The sequence below is a fragment of the Copadichromis virginalis genome, linkage group LG12, assembly GCF_057382275.1.
Source record: "Copadichromis virginalis isolate Kocher_CV1m ecotype Utaka linkage group LG12, C_Virginalis_male_GT1.1, whole genome shotgun sequence".
Lineage (NCBI taxonomy): Eukaryota > Metazoa > Chordata > Actinopteri > Cichliformes > Cichlidae > Copadichromis > Copadichromis virginalis.
Window position 1 is genome coordinate 1,079,111 of NC_140629.1, and position 17,556 is coordinate 1,096,666.

At 41.6% G+C, this 17,556-nt stretch overlaps 2 protein-coding genes across 2 annotated transcripts in view; both read right to left on the reverse strand.

Annotated features, from left to right (window-relative positions):
• The window catches only part of fam151b (family with sequence similarity 151 member B), a 33,969-nt gene extending 20,481 nt beyond the window's left edge, over positions 1–13,488 (reverse strand). Inside the window, exons 1-4 of the mRNA XM_085474285.1 lie at positions 13,157–13,488; positions 12,930–13,055; positions 3,944–4,103; positions 3,650–3,867 (exon numbers count right to left, since the gene is read on the reverse strand). Coding sequence (XP_085330411.1) covers positions 3,650–3,867; positions 3,944–4,103; positions 12,930–13,055; positions 13,157–13,253 — 601 coding nt within the window. The 5' untranslated portion in view covers positions 13,254–13,488. The remainder of the gene's footprint in view (positions 1–3,649; positions 3,868–3,943; positions 4,104–12,929; positions 13,056–13,156) is intronic.
• Positions 13,489–16,507: 3,019 nt separating this feature from the next.
• zfr (zinc finger RNA binding protein) overlaps positions 16,508–17,556 on the reverse strand; it is a 42,407-nt gene continuing 41,358 nt past the window's right edge. The window contains exon 20 of the mRNA XM_085474283.1: positions 16,508–17,513. Within this exon, the coding sequence (XP_085330409.1) occupies positions 17,331–17,513 (183 nt within the window). The 3' untranslated portion in view covers positions 16,508–17,330. The remainder of the gene's footprint in view (positions 17,514–17,556) is intronic.

Genomic DNA, 17,556 nt, shown 5'->3' on the forward strand with positions numbered 1-17,556 from the left:
GGGCCTCTCTAATGTGCTGGGAAAGATTGTTCCACAGATTAGGAGCAGCAATAGAGAAGGCCCGATCCCCTCTGAGCTTTCTCTTGGACCTGGGTACCTCCAGGAGCAGCTTGTCAGCTGACCTGAGAGACCTGGGGGGTGAGTAAGGATGCAGAAGCTCAGAGAGGTAAGTTGGGGCAAGACCATTTAAACATTTAAACACAAACATGAGAATTTTAAAATGAACTCTAAGATATACAGGCAGCCAATGGAGTGAAGCCAGGATGGGAGTTATTTGCTCTCTTTTACGAGTTCTGGTTAAAAGTCGTGCAGCAGAATTTTGGACCAGCTGCAGACGAGAGAGAAGATGCTGACTAACTCCACAATATAGTGCATTACAGTAATCTAAACGACATGAAATAAAAGCATGGATTACCGTTTCAAGATGCGGCCTGGATAATAATAATAATGGGTTGGATTTATATAGCGCTTTTCAAGGCACCCAAAGCGCTTTACAATACCACTATTCAATCACTCTCACATTCATACACTGGTGGAGGCAAGCTACAGTTGTAGCCACAGCTGCCCTGGGGCAGACTGACAGAAGCGAGGCTGCCATATCGCGCCATCGGCCCCTCTGGCCAACACCAGTAGGCAAGTAGGGTAAAGTGTCTTGCCCAGGGACACAACGACCAGGACAGAGAGCCCAGGGATCGAACCGGCGACCTTCCGGTTACAGATGCGATTCCCAACCCCCTGAGCCACGGTCGCGGATAAAATAGGTCTTATCTTTGCCAAGCGCCTTAGATGATAAAAACTGGACTTGACACAACCCCTAATTTGACTGTCTAATTTAAAATCACTGTCCATCTTAAAACCCAGGTTTGTAGCAACAGATTTAAAATACTCTGCCAGGGGTCCCAAATCAATAGCGGAGGGTTCACAAGGTCCACTAGGACCAAACAGAATGACCTCAGTTTTGCTGGAATTGCATCTTAGAAAGTTTAGGGACATCCAAGATTTAATGTCTTCTAGACATGCTAAAAGTGGCTTAATAGAGAAGGCCTCTTTCTGCTTCAGAGGCAGATAGATCTGACAGTCGTCAGCATAGCAGTGGAAGGATATTCCATGCCTTCTGAGGATGGTTCCCAGGGGCTGTAAATATAATGAAAAAAGAAGAGGCCCTAAAATTGAGCCCTGCGGGACCCCAGACTGAAAAGTGGCAGAGGAAGACTCATACCCTAAAAAGTTAACACTAAAAGTTCTGTCACAAAGATAAGACCTAAACCAAGACAACTAGAGTGTAAGATTTGCTCTACCCTAAACCTTCAGGGTAGAGCAAGAAACCGAGGGATGAAGGGAGCGTGCCAAGCGACAGCGCAGAAGGAGATCAGCGATGAAATTATGACTCTGTAAACAGCACAGACACCAGAAGCTGTGACTGTGACGGGAAATGACTGACAGCAATTTCCCCAGGAGGATCACCTAATGCTGTTTCACTGTGCCATGCAGACTTTGACACTCTGAAGAGGTTTCCTGTGTGTCATTGTTGTTGTCATTTGCATCATGAGCACTTCTACAAAGCTGGCTGAAATTTTGATGACTGTATCACCCCACAGGAAGAACGCCTGAAGTCAGGAGATGGGGGTTGATAGAGGCCATAAAAAGGAAGTGCTGGTCCAACCCACAGTGAGGGGGCTGCTGACCAGGCCTACAGCTTTGAAGATAGCTCAGAAAGCCACCTGAATAGACAACAACACCAACTGCTGTGTTTGCATGCCCATGTGTACATACACTTGGACTCTGGCCGTATGGACAATGATACGAATGGAGAAAGCGCTGCAGAACTCAATGACTCTGCAGAGGAATCTACACCGGCAGGAAATGCACCACAAGGCTGGAATGATTTTGGAAGTGTTAATTCCTCTTTTTGGACTGTTAACTTTCATTTTCTTACTTGTAGGATGCAGTTTACCATGTGTGAGATCAATGAGAAATAGGATAACTGCTAACACATTTATCAACTGTTTGCTTTTACAGTAATATGAGGTGAATGATAGGACAGAGGATTTGTGTAAATGATGTATGGTTGAATAATTTAAAGGACAAAAAGGACAAACAGGACTGTTAGGGTGATTTTGATAATAGCTGTCATTGTTGTACTTAAATTCGTAAACTGCATGTTGAGATATTTTTCTGTTCCTCCATCAGCAGGAAGTCACACAAACACACACACGTGCTTGCACATGCACACACACACAGTGCCTGACACACCACAGGGGTTTTACAATGGGTGGTGCTTGTGTAAACGGTATGCATCTAATTAAAAGGTGGCAAGCAAAGGCTGGGGGCGGAGTCGTCTGAGTCAAGTGCAGAGTTGCAGCTCTGAGATCCGACCAGGCTTCCCTTTTAAGTTAAATACTGTTTAAGCTGATGTCTTGCTTTCTTCACAGGTGATAACTCTCTGAACCAGCGGGGCCTGCAAGCCCAGACCCAACATTTACATTTCTTCACTATTGAACAGCAGTTAGGCTTTTTAGTGACATCATCCTAAAACCCTCAAATATGGGTGACAATACTAAAAGGTCCTAAATGTGCTGGTGGCATCACCTCCCACTAATCTGAATTAGGGGTGGGTTCTGATTATCGATTTTCTGATTACAATCGATTCCAGTTTGAATAACGCAATATCGATTCATTAAATCCTGAATCGATTTTTACATATAAACGTATTTTACCTGAGACACCAGAATCTCAGGTTAAACCTCTCAAATTTCCAACAACCACCAAACAGCTAAAACAGTAAACGAGAGCAGGAACACGGATTCTGCACAAAGACGTAAACATAAAGCGCCGACGGATCAGGATCAGTGAGATGTCGACTTTCTCACCCGACGGCACAGACACGGTCAGGGCTGAATCAGCTCACTGATTCTGATGTTTCGGCGGGTCGAGCTTTGTGTTCACGTGCTAGATTCTGGAGCTGCAGGTTTTATTGCTCTCCAAACAACATTGACTGAACCAGCAGCAAAAGAAGATCCAAACTACAGATAAACATCGTCATGACTTCAGTCTGACTTTTGCTGCTTTGCTTCCACCACGATAAAATCACACTTCCTGCACAGCTCTCTTTCTCTGTGTACTTGAAGAACAGTTTCCCATATGCTTGCTCATTACCAGTCTACCGTTGTTTACAGCGCTGTGGTTTTTCTTTTTACTTAGATGACTTCTGACAAGAAAGCCACATTTCTGCTGTTCAATACTGAAGAAATGTAAACTTTTTAAAATGATCACAAATTGCAAAACTCTTAGCTGTGTCTGTAATCAAACCTCTGTAACTTTGTTTTTCTGTTTCATCCTCAGCTACTTTGACACAAAGGCGTCTGCTGTGATGCTCACACCTCTGATCAAGTCTCAAACGTGTCAGCGTTGTTTTTATAGATATAAAAATATAGATATGTACTGATAAGTAATCAGAATTATAATATTTCTGACTGTCTGAGGCAAAATTTCCCCGATTCAAATCTAATCGAATTGAATTGATTCCAGAAATCAGTGACGATACCCAGCCATAATCTGAATACATTTGTTTACATGATATTATTCTTGTATTATCAAGAAAATTTAGTTCTCAGAGTACAAAAAGGCAATGGTGATGAGGTATGTTTACCTGGATTATCTGTCCCAGCAGTCCATCCTGTAGTCCAGCCCAGAGACAGCACAGTGTGTGAGGGAAGATGAGTCACAACAGAGAGGAAGGTGTGATGCTCCAGAGGTCCGATCTGCCCCCCAGGACCCGAGAAGATGTCTGCGTTGATCCACACAGGACGGTATGGCTCAGTCAGCACTTCCTGCAGCAGGACTAAAGATGTTGACACAGCCTCCATGCTATGTGGAGAGTATAGCTCAGCGTTAGCGTCACACAGACCCACACAGCATTGGTGGAACAGAACCTGCTTCTCACCTCTTAAAGTCCAGCTTTATCCCCTTGCCGTACTCTTTCACTCCCTCCAGCCATTCCCTCAGGGTGATGTCACTGTCTGTATCAGGGGGATGTGCCATGATTGGCTCTTTGGGATCACGACCTCTCAGGACAATGTCAGCTTCAATCATAAGAGAAGGACCTGAAAAACAGTTGTTGCCCATTAGAAACCGACTCGTATCTTTCTTAAGTATCATCCCAACGACAAACATCACTGAATATATCTTTTTATTTTCAGCCCAGAGGAGGTTAGCGCAGTATGACGAGCACACAGTCGCTCTGTGTGCAGCACGGCCACAAAGGGTCCTGATTTTATCTCCAGCTGTGGCCTCTGCGGGGAGTTTGTATGCTCTCCCTGTGCCTGTGTGGGTTTCTCCAGGGACTCTGGCCTCTTCCCACAGTCCAAACGTGGATTAAATGCTAGGTTAACTGGAAAATCTGGCTACGGATGTGAGACGGATAAAGTCCTCAAAGTGCACACAATGTAGTTAAAATGTGACTTGCAATCTAAAGTTCTTTGGTTAGTCAGTAAGACTAGAAAAGTGCTTTATAAAAAAAGAATGCATTACATTACAGTGTCCAGATTATTAGGCAGACCTGAGATGAATCACAGCTCACACACCAGCCCTCTAATCCATGTTACATATCATGAAGCCTCCTTCCTTCACAATAAAATGACATTTTATTTATTCAACACAAAATACAATAAGGACACGCTGTGGAAGAGAGCCAGAGATTAATAATAACTACTGATTAAATGTATCCACAAGTGGTGAGTAAAAACACTGAGTGCATCATGGGAAGCTCCCAGCAGCTCAGAGCCGCCGTTTGAGGAAGCAATGTGTTCCCATATTTCTGTAGAACAGACAGAGATTATAATGCATTCTAATATTTTTACTCTAAAATTAGTGTTTCTGTTGAAAAGTATGATAATTAATGTTAGCAGAGCTGCTCTGTGCAGCGTTATGGCATAATAATTTTAAGGGAGAATAAAAAGTCGACACACATATCTCATTCCTGACGGAGGACTCTACCACTACACTTCTCCAGTCCATTCACAGAGTCGTTGCATGGTAAAACATGGATAGGAAGTGGGCGGAGCCTTTTACCGTCATTTTATTACGACGCAAAGTACAAACACCTGTGGACACACAATCCAACACCCCCACTTGTACACAGGTTGGGGAAAAACAATCCTCCGAAAAAACATCTTACATTCCAAACACAAATACAGAGAATTTTTCTAACTTAGACTTTGAAACTGGTTTCGTCATCATATCTGCTACCATTGACTCAGTTGGACAGTAATCAATGAGCACTTTCCTTTCATGTACAGCTGACCTTATAAAATGATATTTCACATCAATGTGTTTACATCTTTGTCTGTTCACTGGATTTTTTGACAAAGCGATTGTTCCCTGATTGTCCTCCAATATCATAGGTATTTGATACTCAAACTCATCAAGATCTTGAATCAAATAAGTCAAATACATACATTCCTGAATTGTTGCTGCTAATGCCATGTATTCGGCTTCACAAGTTGATAGTGCTGTAGTTGTCTGCTTTTTGGTTTTCCATGATATCAAAGGACCATTTTCATTTAGGCTTACACAATAACCTGTCATACTGCGTCTATCAGAAACATCGGATGCCCAATCTGCATCACTGTATGCTTGTAGACCTAGTTTTCCACTTGAACGTTTCCTAAAACACAGTTCTTTTCCTCGACTACCTTTTAGATACCTCAGAACATGTTTCACTGCTGTCCAATCATCAACAGTTGGCGCATTGAAATGTTGTGACAGTTTGCTGACAACATAGCTTAAATCAGGTCGCGTACAATAGCTCAGATAAATAAGACATCCTACCGCTTCACGATATCTCCTCACATCTGGTAATGTCTCGAATTTATCAGAATGAGTCCATTTCTGTTCACAGGGTGTTAACCTTGGCTTACAGTTTTGCATGTTAAATCTCTTTAAAATGTTCTCAATATATATTTTCTGTGACATTCTGACACATTCTTTTTCTTGAAGAAAATCTATTCCTAGAAAATGGTTAAGTTTCCCCAGATCTTTCATTTGGAATTTAGAAGAGAGCATTTCTTTCACGCCTGAAAGCACATTTTCATTGTTAGCTGCAATGAGTAAATCATCCACCCACACTATGATGATTACTTTTTCACTTTCAGTTTCTTTTGAATACACACAATGATCAGCAGTATTTTGTCTAAATCCACAACTGCTTAAATAGTCATGTAAGGTTTGGTTCCAGTTACGACCCGATTGCTTCAGCCCATAAAGTGATTTCTTTAATCTGTACACCAGTTTATTAGTCTCACTTGATTCTGTCTCAAAACCTTCTGGTTGTTGTATATATATTTCTTCATTTATTGATGCGTGTAGATAGGCGGTTTTTACATCCATCTGGTGAACCAACATATCATCCTGAACCACTTTCTGCATCAAAACTCTCACACTCGATAAGTTAGCAGTCGGTGAAAAAGTCTCCTTGACTCACTTGACACAATAGCTTCGCTAAATGATGTGGGTATTTCACACAACAATCTGTAGCAATAATCAACACTGGTTTGCATCTGTTCATTTTCACACTCTTTCACATCCGTGATATAATCACTCAAATAATCAGGTCTCTTTCTGATTCTGGATGGATAACGTGTAGCTCCAGCATCTACTTTATCATCAGTTTTAACCTCGGACTCAGTTTGACTGCTTTCACTACCATCTGGAATATCCTCATCCTTCGTCTGTTTGGGTTCACCATCTTTTCTGGATTCATAAACCTCATCTTCATACATCTGATCACTCTGTGTTTGTTGATCCATTGTCGCGGGATTTAGTATTTTTATCAATCTGTGCTTTTCAACTTTCCCGGTTTTTGGGAAATAGATCAAATATGCTGGACTATTTTTGTCATATCCCAAGAAAACACCTTTGTCGCATCTTGGATCCAGCTTTCCCCTATTTTGTTTATAAGCATAGCACAATGATCCGAATTTTTTCATTCTAGAAAGATCAGGTCTTTTTCCAGTTAACATCTTATACGCTGTCTGACCTGTGCGTTTGTTAAAACATCGGTTCCGAATCACTCCCGCGGTTTGTACTGCATATGGCCATAAAGACTTTGGCAATTCGCTCTCAACTAACATGCATCTCGCCATGTCAAAAAGTGTACGCCAGTTCCTCTCTGCTGTTCCGTTTTGATGAGGCGAATATGGCGCCGAAGTTTCCTGCCTAATGCCGTGTCTACTTAATAAATCTCTGAACTGTCTGCTTGTAAATTCAGTTCCATTATCAGAATGAAAGCACTTGATTTTCCCATATGACGCCACCTCTGCAATAAATCTTTCAGTTGCTTGAGTTGTATCACTTTTGTGTTTCAGATTATATACAAATTTTGCACCTGAATAATCATCAACAAACGACAAAACATACTTAAACCCTTCTTTAGAGTTTGGCGTAATCGGACCAGCTAAATCCGTATGTACCAACTCTAATGCTGCCCTGGCCTTTTCATCTGGTTCTCGGTTCCTAGTTTGAGTAAACTTCCCTTGTATACAGGCTTCACATTGCATATTTTTGTTGATTTTACCCTTAATTTCCATTCCATCAACGACATTTTGCAGATTTTGAACATCCTCATAATTACAGTGTCCTAGAATTTCATGCCACGTTTGCATATCAAAACATCCATTACATTTCTCTTCAAACTCTTGCACAGTGTTTATAAAGAACAGTCTCACGTGTTCATATATAGGGAATTTTGTTCCATCAACATGTTTAAGAAAACTGTCCCCGTGTTTGAAAACCACAGTGGCTCCGTTACTAGTAGCTGCTTTTACTGACAAAATGTCCTGTGGAAACGATGGAATGTAGAGTGCTTGTTTCAATGTTACCTTGTGACTGCGTCCTTTACTGTCAATTAGAGCAGGGCGATATGGCCAAAAATATTTATCATGATATATATTTGAAAATTTGCGATAACGATATAACTGACGATATAATTGATGCGAGACAAAATACAACTCCACAACATTACTAGCGCAAAAAGACAACCTATCATTTATTTTCACTTAAAAATTAAACAAGAAGCTGGTTTTTATGTACATTAAAGCTTTATAAAAATGTAACAGTGCAAATGCAAATTCCTTGCTGAAAGTTTAACCAAAAGGCATTTCCAGTAGAAATGGGCTGACATATCCTGAGCATAACCATGTATAATATCCACTGAAGTTAAAAAGAGGTGCTTTGCAACATTAAACTGCAGTGTGCAGTACGTATTTTTCGGACCATAAGGTGCACGGGATTATAAGGCACATTAAGCGAAACAAAGCAGTCAGATAAATCAAACTTTATTAAACTCATTCTTCTTGCTTCCTCCACTTCTGTACCATTAATTCATTAATGTTGAATTCTCTGGCAGCTGCTCTATTCCCATGTTGTTGCAGTATATTAATGACTAACCTCGTATTGTGGATGGATTATCTCAGTTGTTCTCCTGACTGAAGTTTGGTCCTTTTACAGCATCCTGCCATGCGATTGCATTTGTCTCTAACCATGAGGAACCTTAACGTTAACTTTTATAAGTGGAAAAGTGTTAGTGTTTGTCCTCCAGCTTCACTGTTTATGTTATGCTAACATAGCTGTGTTGCTAGCGATCACGTAGCACATAATTATATACCAGCTAGCCCAACTTCAGTAACCCTACAAACGTCACTGCTGTTTAGTTTCCTGTCTTCATTTATGTTGGAAGTGATAGCAGAGCTGTACGTTTGATTTTTTTCAGAAATCTCTCAGTCAGAACATGCTATATCATGTTTAGGTAACTAGCGAAACTAGCGAGCTAACTTCTGCTAGCTTCCTGCTAGCTTCTAACTCCGTTAAATGTAATACATTTTGTTTTCATGGATGCCTGGAAGTTAAACTTCATAGTTACACCTGGTAAAGCAGCAATGCTGATCGTTTTATTAAAGATGAAAGAATTTAGACAGTTTTTAACTCTTAGTGATGCTGCAGTGTTCGTTTGACCTGAAGCATACGGAGTTTAGGACCCAGATTACTCCCAGATTTAAGAGCATCTTAGTCCGACAAATACGACAATAACGACGGCCGCTTGCATGTTCTGCAAAAAAATGTGCTTTGTCGTGTATCTGACGGACAAACACCAAACCAGTTCCACATCACTGAAGTTGCACCATTTTTACAAACCAATTCTGGTTCATCTGTTTCACTCAACAATCGGCCATGTGCGTATGAAAACAAAGGCACTGCGCATGCGCGTTTTACTCATATTCTATCGCGATATTTCATTTTCCTATCGTTGCCTAACATTATACCGGTATTACCGTGAACGGTATAATATGGCCCAGCCCTACTGTCAATCATACTTATCTCAGCATCTCCTCGCCGCTTTGCAGCTCCTCTGCTCCGCCTTCCGTCAGCCAACTCTACACAATGAGCCTCGGGTCGAAATGTGTCATCAAAAGTCTTAAAACTCTCGATCTTCGTAAAGATATGTGACGTCGCTCCCGTATCCACCAGTAGCTGGTTATTCAGCATCTCTTGGCCGCCGTCCGGGACCCTCTGGGGTTCGGAGCCCGTCTTGAACGCGTAGTCCTTCTCCACAACCCCTCTCGCTTCATCCCGTCTTAGCTTCCTTCTACAGGTCGCATCTTTGTGTGTACTACTCCGGCAAAAACTGCACCATACTCTGGATCGGCACGTTCTTGCAGTGTGTCCCTTTAGTCCACATTTAAAACACACAATCTCATTATTCTTTGATCTTCGGTCATCTGCTCGCCATGAAGTAGAATCCTGGTCTAATTGCACTTTTGTCCTCATTACGTTGTCATCAGTTACAGCCGCACGCATTCTCTCGGTTTCTTCATAACTTCTGAGTTTTACTTTAAACTCTGAAAATGTGATTTTTGCTTCGCTCTGTGTAACGTGCACAATCAGGGGTTTAAACGTCTCTGGTAGACCTTTCATTATCATTGCGATCAGAAGTCCATCAGTTAATGACTCACCCGCATTTTTTAACGCTGTGATAATTGCTTCTGCTCGGATAATATAGTCCGTCACACTTTCATTCTTTTCATTTGTGAGAGAAGTAAGTTCGGTGTACAGACTTATGATCCTTGGCTTGCCCACTCCTGCATAATGACCTCTCAAAATTTTTAGGGCTTTCCGTCCGTCATCAACTGCATCTCTCATAACTAACGATAAACTTTTGTCATCCAGAAATTGTATCAACTCTGCATATGCTTCTGCATTTTTGTCATCATCTTCACCATCGGCTTCTTCATCACCCTCAGCCTTTAAGATGACATCTTTCAAACCTTGTAGTCTGAGATGACCAAGGAACTTCGTTTCCCATATCTCATATTTCCTTTCATCTCCATCAAACTGCAAACGGGAATATCGACTGCCCGACTCTGCCGTGCGTCTGCTCATGATGCACAAAAACGCTTACTCACTCAATCGTGCCAAACTTTTAACACCTGCCGGTAACTTGCGGTTTCAGGAAACGCTGCCCTTCCTTTGGCAGTTACAGGATCTCTTTACTGCTGCTCTGGGCCCATAACCTGTTAGCAGAGCTGCTCTGTGCAGCGTTATGGCATAATAATTTTAAGGGAGAATAAAAAGTCGACACACATATCTCATTCCTGACGGAGGACTCTACCACTACACTTCTCCAGTCCATTCACAGAGTCGTTGCATGGTAAGACATGGATAGGAAGTGGGCGGAGCCTTTTACCGTCATTTTATTATGATGCAAAGTACAAACACCTGTGGACACACAATCCAACAATTAACATGAGTCAGCGGGGAGAAACTATGATTTCAGCCTTTAGCAGAGTGACGCTGCCATGGTTACGTTAATGCGGTTGCTAATGTGAAGGAAGCAGAAACTTAACACTAGTGATGGCCAAATGAAGCTTTCCGAAGCACTGAAGCTTGTATTGAAAAACGGTTCATTACTCGAAGCTTTTCAACACAGTCCTCTCCGGTGACATCTGGTGGTGAAAATTTTGAAGAGCAGCTTGAATCTGCAAAATAAAACGGACTGCTCAATTATCACTGCTCACTCAAGAGTGGAGTTCTCTCTGATATTGGGCCACCGTTCCGTTGCTTTGAACATGTAATTGGTTTTGTTTTCTCGATTGGGGGGCTGAAAAAAATGTAATGCGTATTTGCGTAATACATTTTGATCAATAAACTTTCCCTATTTAAACATGCACTATGGTGGCCTTTCTTTGCTCATAACTCCTTGATGTTGGTAAATACAATAAGTGAGCAATATATATAATATACATATGATAATGCACAGCACATTATGGAGTATGCCCCTGCTGTGGAGTCCTGCCTCCATCTACTTGTCGTTTAATCACTGGACAGCTTGACAGGTTCATACAAAATATTAGATTAGGCCAATTGTCCTATACATATTTTTGACCTAGGGGTGGGATTGATTGTGAACTGGAAAGGTAAAATGCTTAGGGAGCTGAGTACGGCTGCATCGTCACTGATTTGTAGAATCATTTTGATTCGATACAGGATCCGATTCAATTTGATTGGAATCTGGAAAGTTTTGCCTCAGTCAGAAATATTACAAGTCTGATCATTTAACAGTATATATCCATAATTTCGTATCTATTAAAAGAAAGCTGACACATGTGAGACTTAATTAGAGATGTAAACAGAGAGTTATGAAACCTGCAGCTGCAGAAGCCAGCGGGGAAAAAAAGAGGCAAACACAGCGCGGACCCGACGACGCACCAAAATCTGACTCTGACGCGTCGGGTCCGCGCTCTGTGTTCACGCTCTGTGTTCACGTTTGTATGCAGAATCCGTAAACCTGCTCCCAGTTACTGTTTTAGCTGCATGGTGTTTGACGACATGTTGTGAGGTTTAACCTGAGATGCTGGCGTTTCAGGCATAATAACGTTAATTTACAAATCGACACGGGATTTTAATGAATCAATATCACTTTATTCAATTTAGCATGGATTGTAATCAGAAAAGCGATAATCAAAACCCATCCCTAATCAAGAACTTGCAAAGTAAAAACATGCTCTATGTCAGGTAGCCCTTTTGTTATTTACATTTAAAAAGAGGATTAGTGTTACTGTGCGCTGGCTGAGTCTGTTTCTTTTCTTAGAAATAGTTTCTCCTGCCCTGGAGAAAATCCACTTGCATGGAACAGAAGAGGCTGTGGAGTGCAGGAACTACACTGCAAGTTGGTAGATATGCAGGTATTCCTGGGTCCTGCAGACTATCACCTAACAACAATAAACAAAATGATTTTCTAAACTGTAGCAATGTAATGTACGTATAGTGTCAAATACATTTTTGTAGTCTTCATTAGCTTTAATTCACATGGAAGTGTTCCTAAAGTCATATGCTGTAATGATATTTACATTATGAAAACATGATTTTGGACATTTCAAGTTTTTCACTTCGGCAGATAAAATGAATTGAGCAAAATCAACTCAAAATATTCCCACACGCCAGAACGTCCTCTCTTCCTCGCTGGCTCCATATCTGTCAGTGGAATGATCACCTCGTCGCTATCTGTCACCATCAACACACTCCACGAATCCCGTGGATGATTCACTTCCTTATATCTGTTTGAATCAGGTACCGAAGCAGTTACGTGCGTAATGAAGCTTCGGACGTCACTGGTCACGTGACTTTTGCCAAACGAAGCAAGCCTCGACACAGTGCTTCTGAACCAGTGTGTTGTTTTTTTCGACACACGCTCCGGAGCGTCAGCTTCAAGCGGGCCATCACTACTTAACACGATCACGCAAAATAGTTTCAACCTTCAGGACTAAACAAGGGCTGATTTAGACAAAATGACCTTTAACATAAACAACAATAAAATGTCAGGTGTTTGAATTTCCATGTTGACGTCAGCGGGACTGACAGCCACGTCACGGACTCACCTGTGAGCGCCTCCGCCAGCCTGCTCCTGCTGTTCGCTGCATGCGACCAGCTAACCTCGGCAGCGTCCATCCTCGTTATAAAACTCCGACTGAAGAAATAGTCCAGCGTTTGGTCACGCATCCCACCTGCGAACAGAACACGAGGGTCGCAGCCATTAGCTCCTCTCTGTCACAGTAAAGTGCAGCTCGCTAAAGCAAGTGAGCGTAGCTGCAAAGCTCGACATTACCTGTTTTACCCTTTAAATTCCACAAGACATAAAATATAAAACACACGATTAAAATTAAAGTAATTCTGTGAAAACTCAGCAAAAGACTCGTTTTCATTGCCGACTTCCACGATCCAAAACGGAAGATAAATAACAACACATTTCCGGTCCGAGATTGTCGAAATAAAAGAACCGGTAGTCTTTTACTGATTCAATACAATATTTATCAAGATTTCTAAGTTTAAAATCTAAGTGACCAAAGTGCCCCAATCTTTATTCTATTCGACGTGAGACAATAAAATATCAGCTCTAAAAGAAAACATCTCTAAAGTTAGAAATATCCTGTCTCAGAGTGACGCTGAAAAACTAGTTCATGCATTTATTACTTCCAGGCTGGACGACTGTAATTCATTATTATCAGGAAGTCCTAAAAACTCCCTGAAAAGCCTTCAGCTAATCCAAAATGCTGCAGCAAGAGTCCTGACAGGGACTAGAAAGAGAGAGCAGATTTCTCCTGTTTTGGCTTCCTGTTAAATCCAGAATTCAAAATCCTGCTCCTCTCATACAAGGTCTTAAATAATCAGGCCCCATCTTATCTTAATGACCTTGTAGTACCATATCACCCTATTAGAGCACTTCGCTCTCGCTCTGCAGGCCTACTTCTTGTTCCTAGAGTATTTAAAAGTAGAATGGGAGGCAGAGCCTTCAGTTTTCAGGCCCCTCTTCTATGGAACCAGCTTCCAGTTTTGATTCAGGAGACAGACACTATCTCTACTTTTAAGATTAGGCTTCAAACTTTCCTTTGATAGAAACTCCCTCAGCAGTATTGCTAATGTGTCTTCTTGAGCAGGGGGACCTTGTGGGCCCTGCCAGATTTCTATCCACTCGAGTGTAGTGTGTTATTGATGGTGTTTTTGGTGACTGTGGTCCCAGCTGCATACAGATCTTTAACAAGTTCCTCCCATGTGGTTTTGGGCTGATCCAGCACCTTTCCTATAATCACCTTCAGCCCTGTGGTGTAAAGTACTTTGAGTGCTCAAATAAAGTAGAAAAGTGCGATATAAGAACCAGTCCATTTACCACGAGGCAAGGAGCTCTCTCATATTCTGGTTCCAGGCTTCTGGAGGGCATCGCTGCAGCTTCCCACCCTCGTTATCAAGCACATTTGTGACAAGGACTCTTCCAGACACTCTAAACCAAGGCACAATGTACATTTCAATTCCTTTAATTTTAAATGTTTATATTGTCTATCCTGTAAAATAGTCAGATGTCTATTCATATTAATGTACAGAATTCACCTGCTTGCTGCTACTACTGCACATTCACCCAGTGTATATACTATATGTATGTATATATATATATATATATATATAATGTTCTTCCTCTACACCCCCCCAATTTTTGCACATGTCGAGGAGCGTGTCAGGCTACATTTCACTGTGTGTTATACTTGTATAACTATGCATGTGACAAATAAAGAACCTTGAACTCTCACTGACACGACAAGAAGATTTCGATTTATGTATCTGTATTTTCTATGTTTGGGTTTTTTTTGTTGTGTTTTTGTCTCTTACAGATGCAGCAGTTGGTGATACATTGTGGATTTCTATTTGCTGGTTCTGATAACATCTTCCCCCATTGAAAATAAATTCTTAGTAGCACCAGGCAGATTTTTTTTATGCATTAGTTTTGTTTGCGTAATTTGCAGTAAACTGTCTCATGACTCATTTAAATATTCTCCTACTGACAGTGTGATAGATTATTAGTCAAAGTTTAAAGCAGTCGTGGTCAAAGGTGACTTGATTTATTTAGAAAAGAATGTAAATATACAAATAAGAGTAAAAATGTCCCATCAAAGTGAGGTTAAATAATGCTTCAACTGTAAACATACTCCACCAATCTCTATTAAACAGCCGTGTACCACAGGCCTTCAAGCTGGCAGTAGTTAACCTGTTGCTTGACCCAGCTGTCTTAGCTAATTATAGGCCAATCTTCAACCTTCCTTTATTTAAAAAAAAAAAAAACCTTGAAAGAGTGGTTGCAAAACAGCTAAAAGACACACTGGTTCACTGTGTCCATTTCATGCTTTGCTTCTCCAAAATGTGCAACGTACACACATGCAGAAGTTGCAGTATGCTGCAGTAACAGCAGAGCGACATTTTTGATTTCGAGGCAACACAAACAGAATCACAGGAAATGTTTAAATGAATCTCCAGTTTGTTAAAGTTGTGGCTGCGGAAATAGACTAGTCTGCTCGGTAAAAAGAAACAGAATATGGCATATAACACATTCATGCAGCCTGGTCCTACCAGCTGCAGCCTTGTTCTACGAACAAGTTACAGGGTTGTGTAACATCCTGCATGTGTCAGCATTCCCCGTTTAGCTTTGGTCAGAGATACAGCTGCTATTAAAGTGTTCAGTAAAAAGGAGGGAAACAGGCTGTTAAGCAGTCTGCTGCATGTGGAAACCAAAAACAGGTGTGGAACAGGAGAGACAAAGAGGTCCTAAAATAAAAATTGAGGCTGCAGGCAGCGATGAGGGTCCTGGTGCACGTTTGGATGTGCCACGGTCGAGCCAACCTACAGCTCGAGTGTGTGGCTGGGTCTGAGATGCACTGCAATGTCCTGCTTGTAGAAAACTGTTCTGAATTTCTGTGACAAACCAGCTACGTAGGAGATGACAGCTTTGTCTCATCTGTCGCTCAGCTTCTCCCCACTTGGTGTTTGACCTCGTTTCCTCTGCATCTTTGCTGAAGGCCCGATGAAATAACCACGTTTTAAGAACATTCGTTACACGCGTGTTCATTCTCCTTCCCTTTGTGACCCAGAAAAGTCAAAGATAGAAAAACACTTAACCCTGCATACAGGTGGTTTGTAATTACACTCATACACAACAGCACTAACCAGCACACTGCAGTTCCCCTCGCTCTATTCTCATGCTCAGTTTGAGCTTCAGATCATCCTGACTATAAATTACTCACACCTCCATGCAGTCACTTTTGTACACAACATATTTGCACACGTCCTTTAGATTTGTAACTCTATATTTATGTTAGTATTTCTCCATCATCATCTCTGTTTCTGCACTCATTTTATGAAAGTGCTTGTTGAGTTGTTATAGCAGCAAACTTCCCTCTGGGATCAATAAAGTTCCTCAGATTCTGATCGATGCCGAGTTACTGCCATGGGATTGGCCCACATACTTTCCTTACCAAGCAGCTGAACGGGTCAGTCAGTGAGTAAATGTAGGGACAGCAGGGTACTTACTTGCCATCATGAGGAAAAATGTGCTCCGGAGAAACAGGTGGAAATGCATTTACTGTGCTGGACGTGCGAGCAGAGCACAGAGAGCATTCAGGGCAGGACAGACATCTCTCAGTCAGTAATAATCTTTATTCCTTTTCCTCAGGACAGAACTGATTTAGCACCTAACCAAGGTATGAGGCAAGCAAGCCAATACAATCCCCATTACACAAGAAAACTAATTTAAAAGCCAGAACAGTCGGCAGTGTCAACGTAGCCACTTTTTCCACAAATCAAAACTTGTCTTTTTACATCTATAGATTACACAAATACTTATTATATATGCAAATGAATAGACAAAACTACATACCTGGGCTTACAATGTCACTACTAACAAAGGTATCTCAACACTGAAATATTCTTCATAGTCTGCTGCATCCCATAGGTCTTCATCTGAAGTGTAGATTAGCATTGAAACGTAACAAGACCACAGCATCAAACAGCACTTGCATTAAGCACAGGGATACAGGAACTTTGACATATCTGTTGGCCAAATAAAAGGTTCACAATAACAACAAAAACACAGACCAGCTCTGAATGCAACTGTACAGATGAATGAAGGCATTGATATTTCTCCTCACGCTTCCTTCTGACCCACATTACAGTTCAGTCCGGCTCCACTTTAAACACACAGGTGGGGAGCAGTGACACAAGCTCTGCTGTATTCATTCTTGTAAGAAGCACGTCAGGTAAAAACGTCCATCTAGCACAGAGTCCTCAGCCCTCACGGTAAGAAATCTACAACTAATAACAATACACGTGTGTGTCATACAAAGTCAGGCTGTAGTTAGGCTGGTACACCTGGAGCTTAAAAACAAAGAAGCCAGTACACAGGAGACGAGCATACGACATTTTAGTACAGCTGGTATGTAGATTCAATTCATAACGCAAGCTTAGAAACTGTCGTAATCTTTCTTGTCTTTTTTGCCTTCGCCCTCGAAGCTGTCTGTGCCATCGCTGTTGTCACGGCGACGCTTCCGGCTGTTGCGGATGCTGAAGCGAGGGTTCATCTGCGGTAGGGGGTCCATTCCCAAAACTTTATGAATCTGACGGAACGCCAGCAGCCTAAGAGCAAACTAAACACACAAAGTTGGAGAACATGTGAGTCAAAGAGCAGAA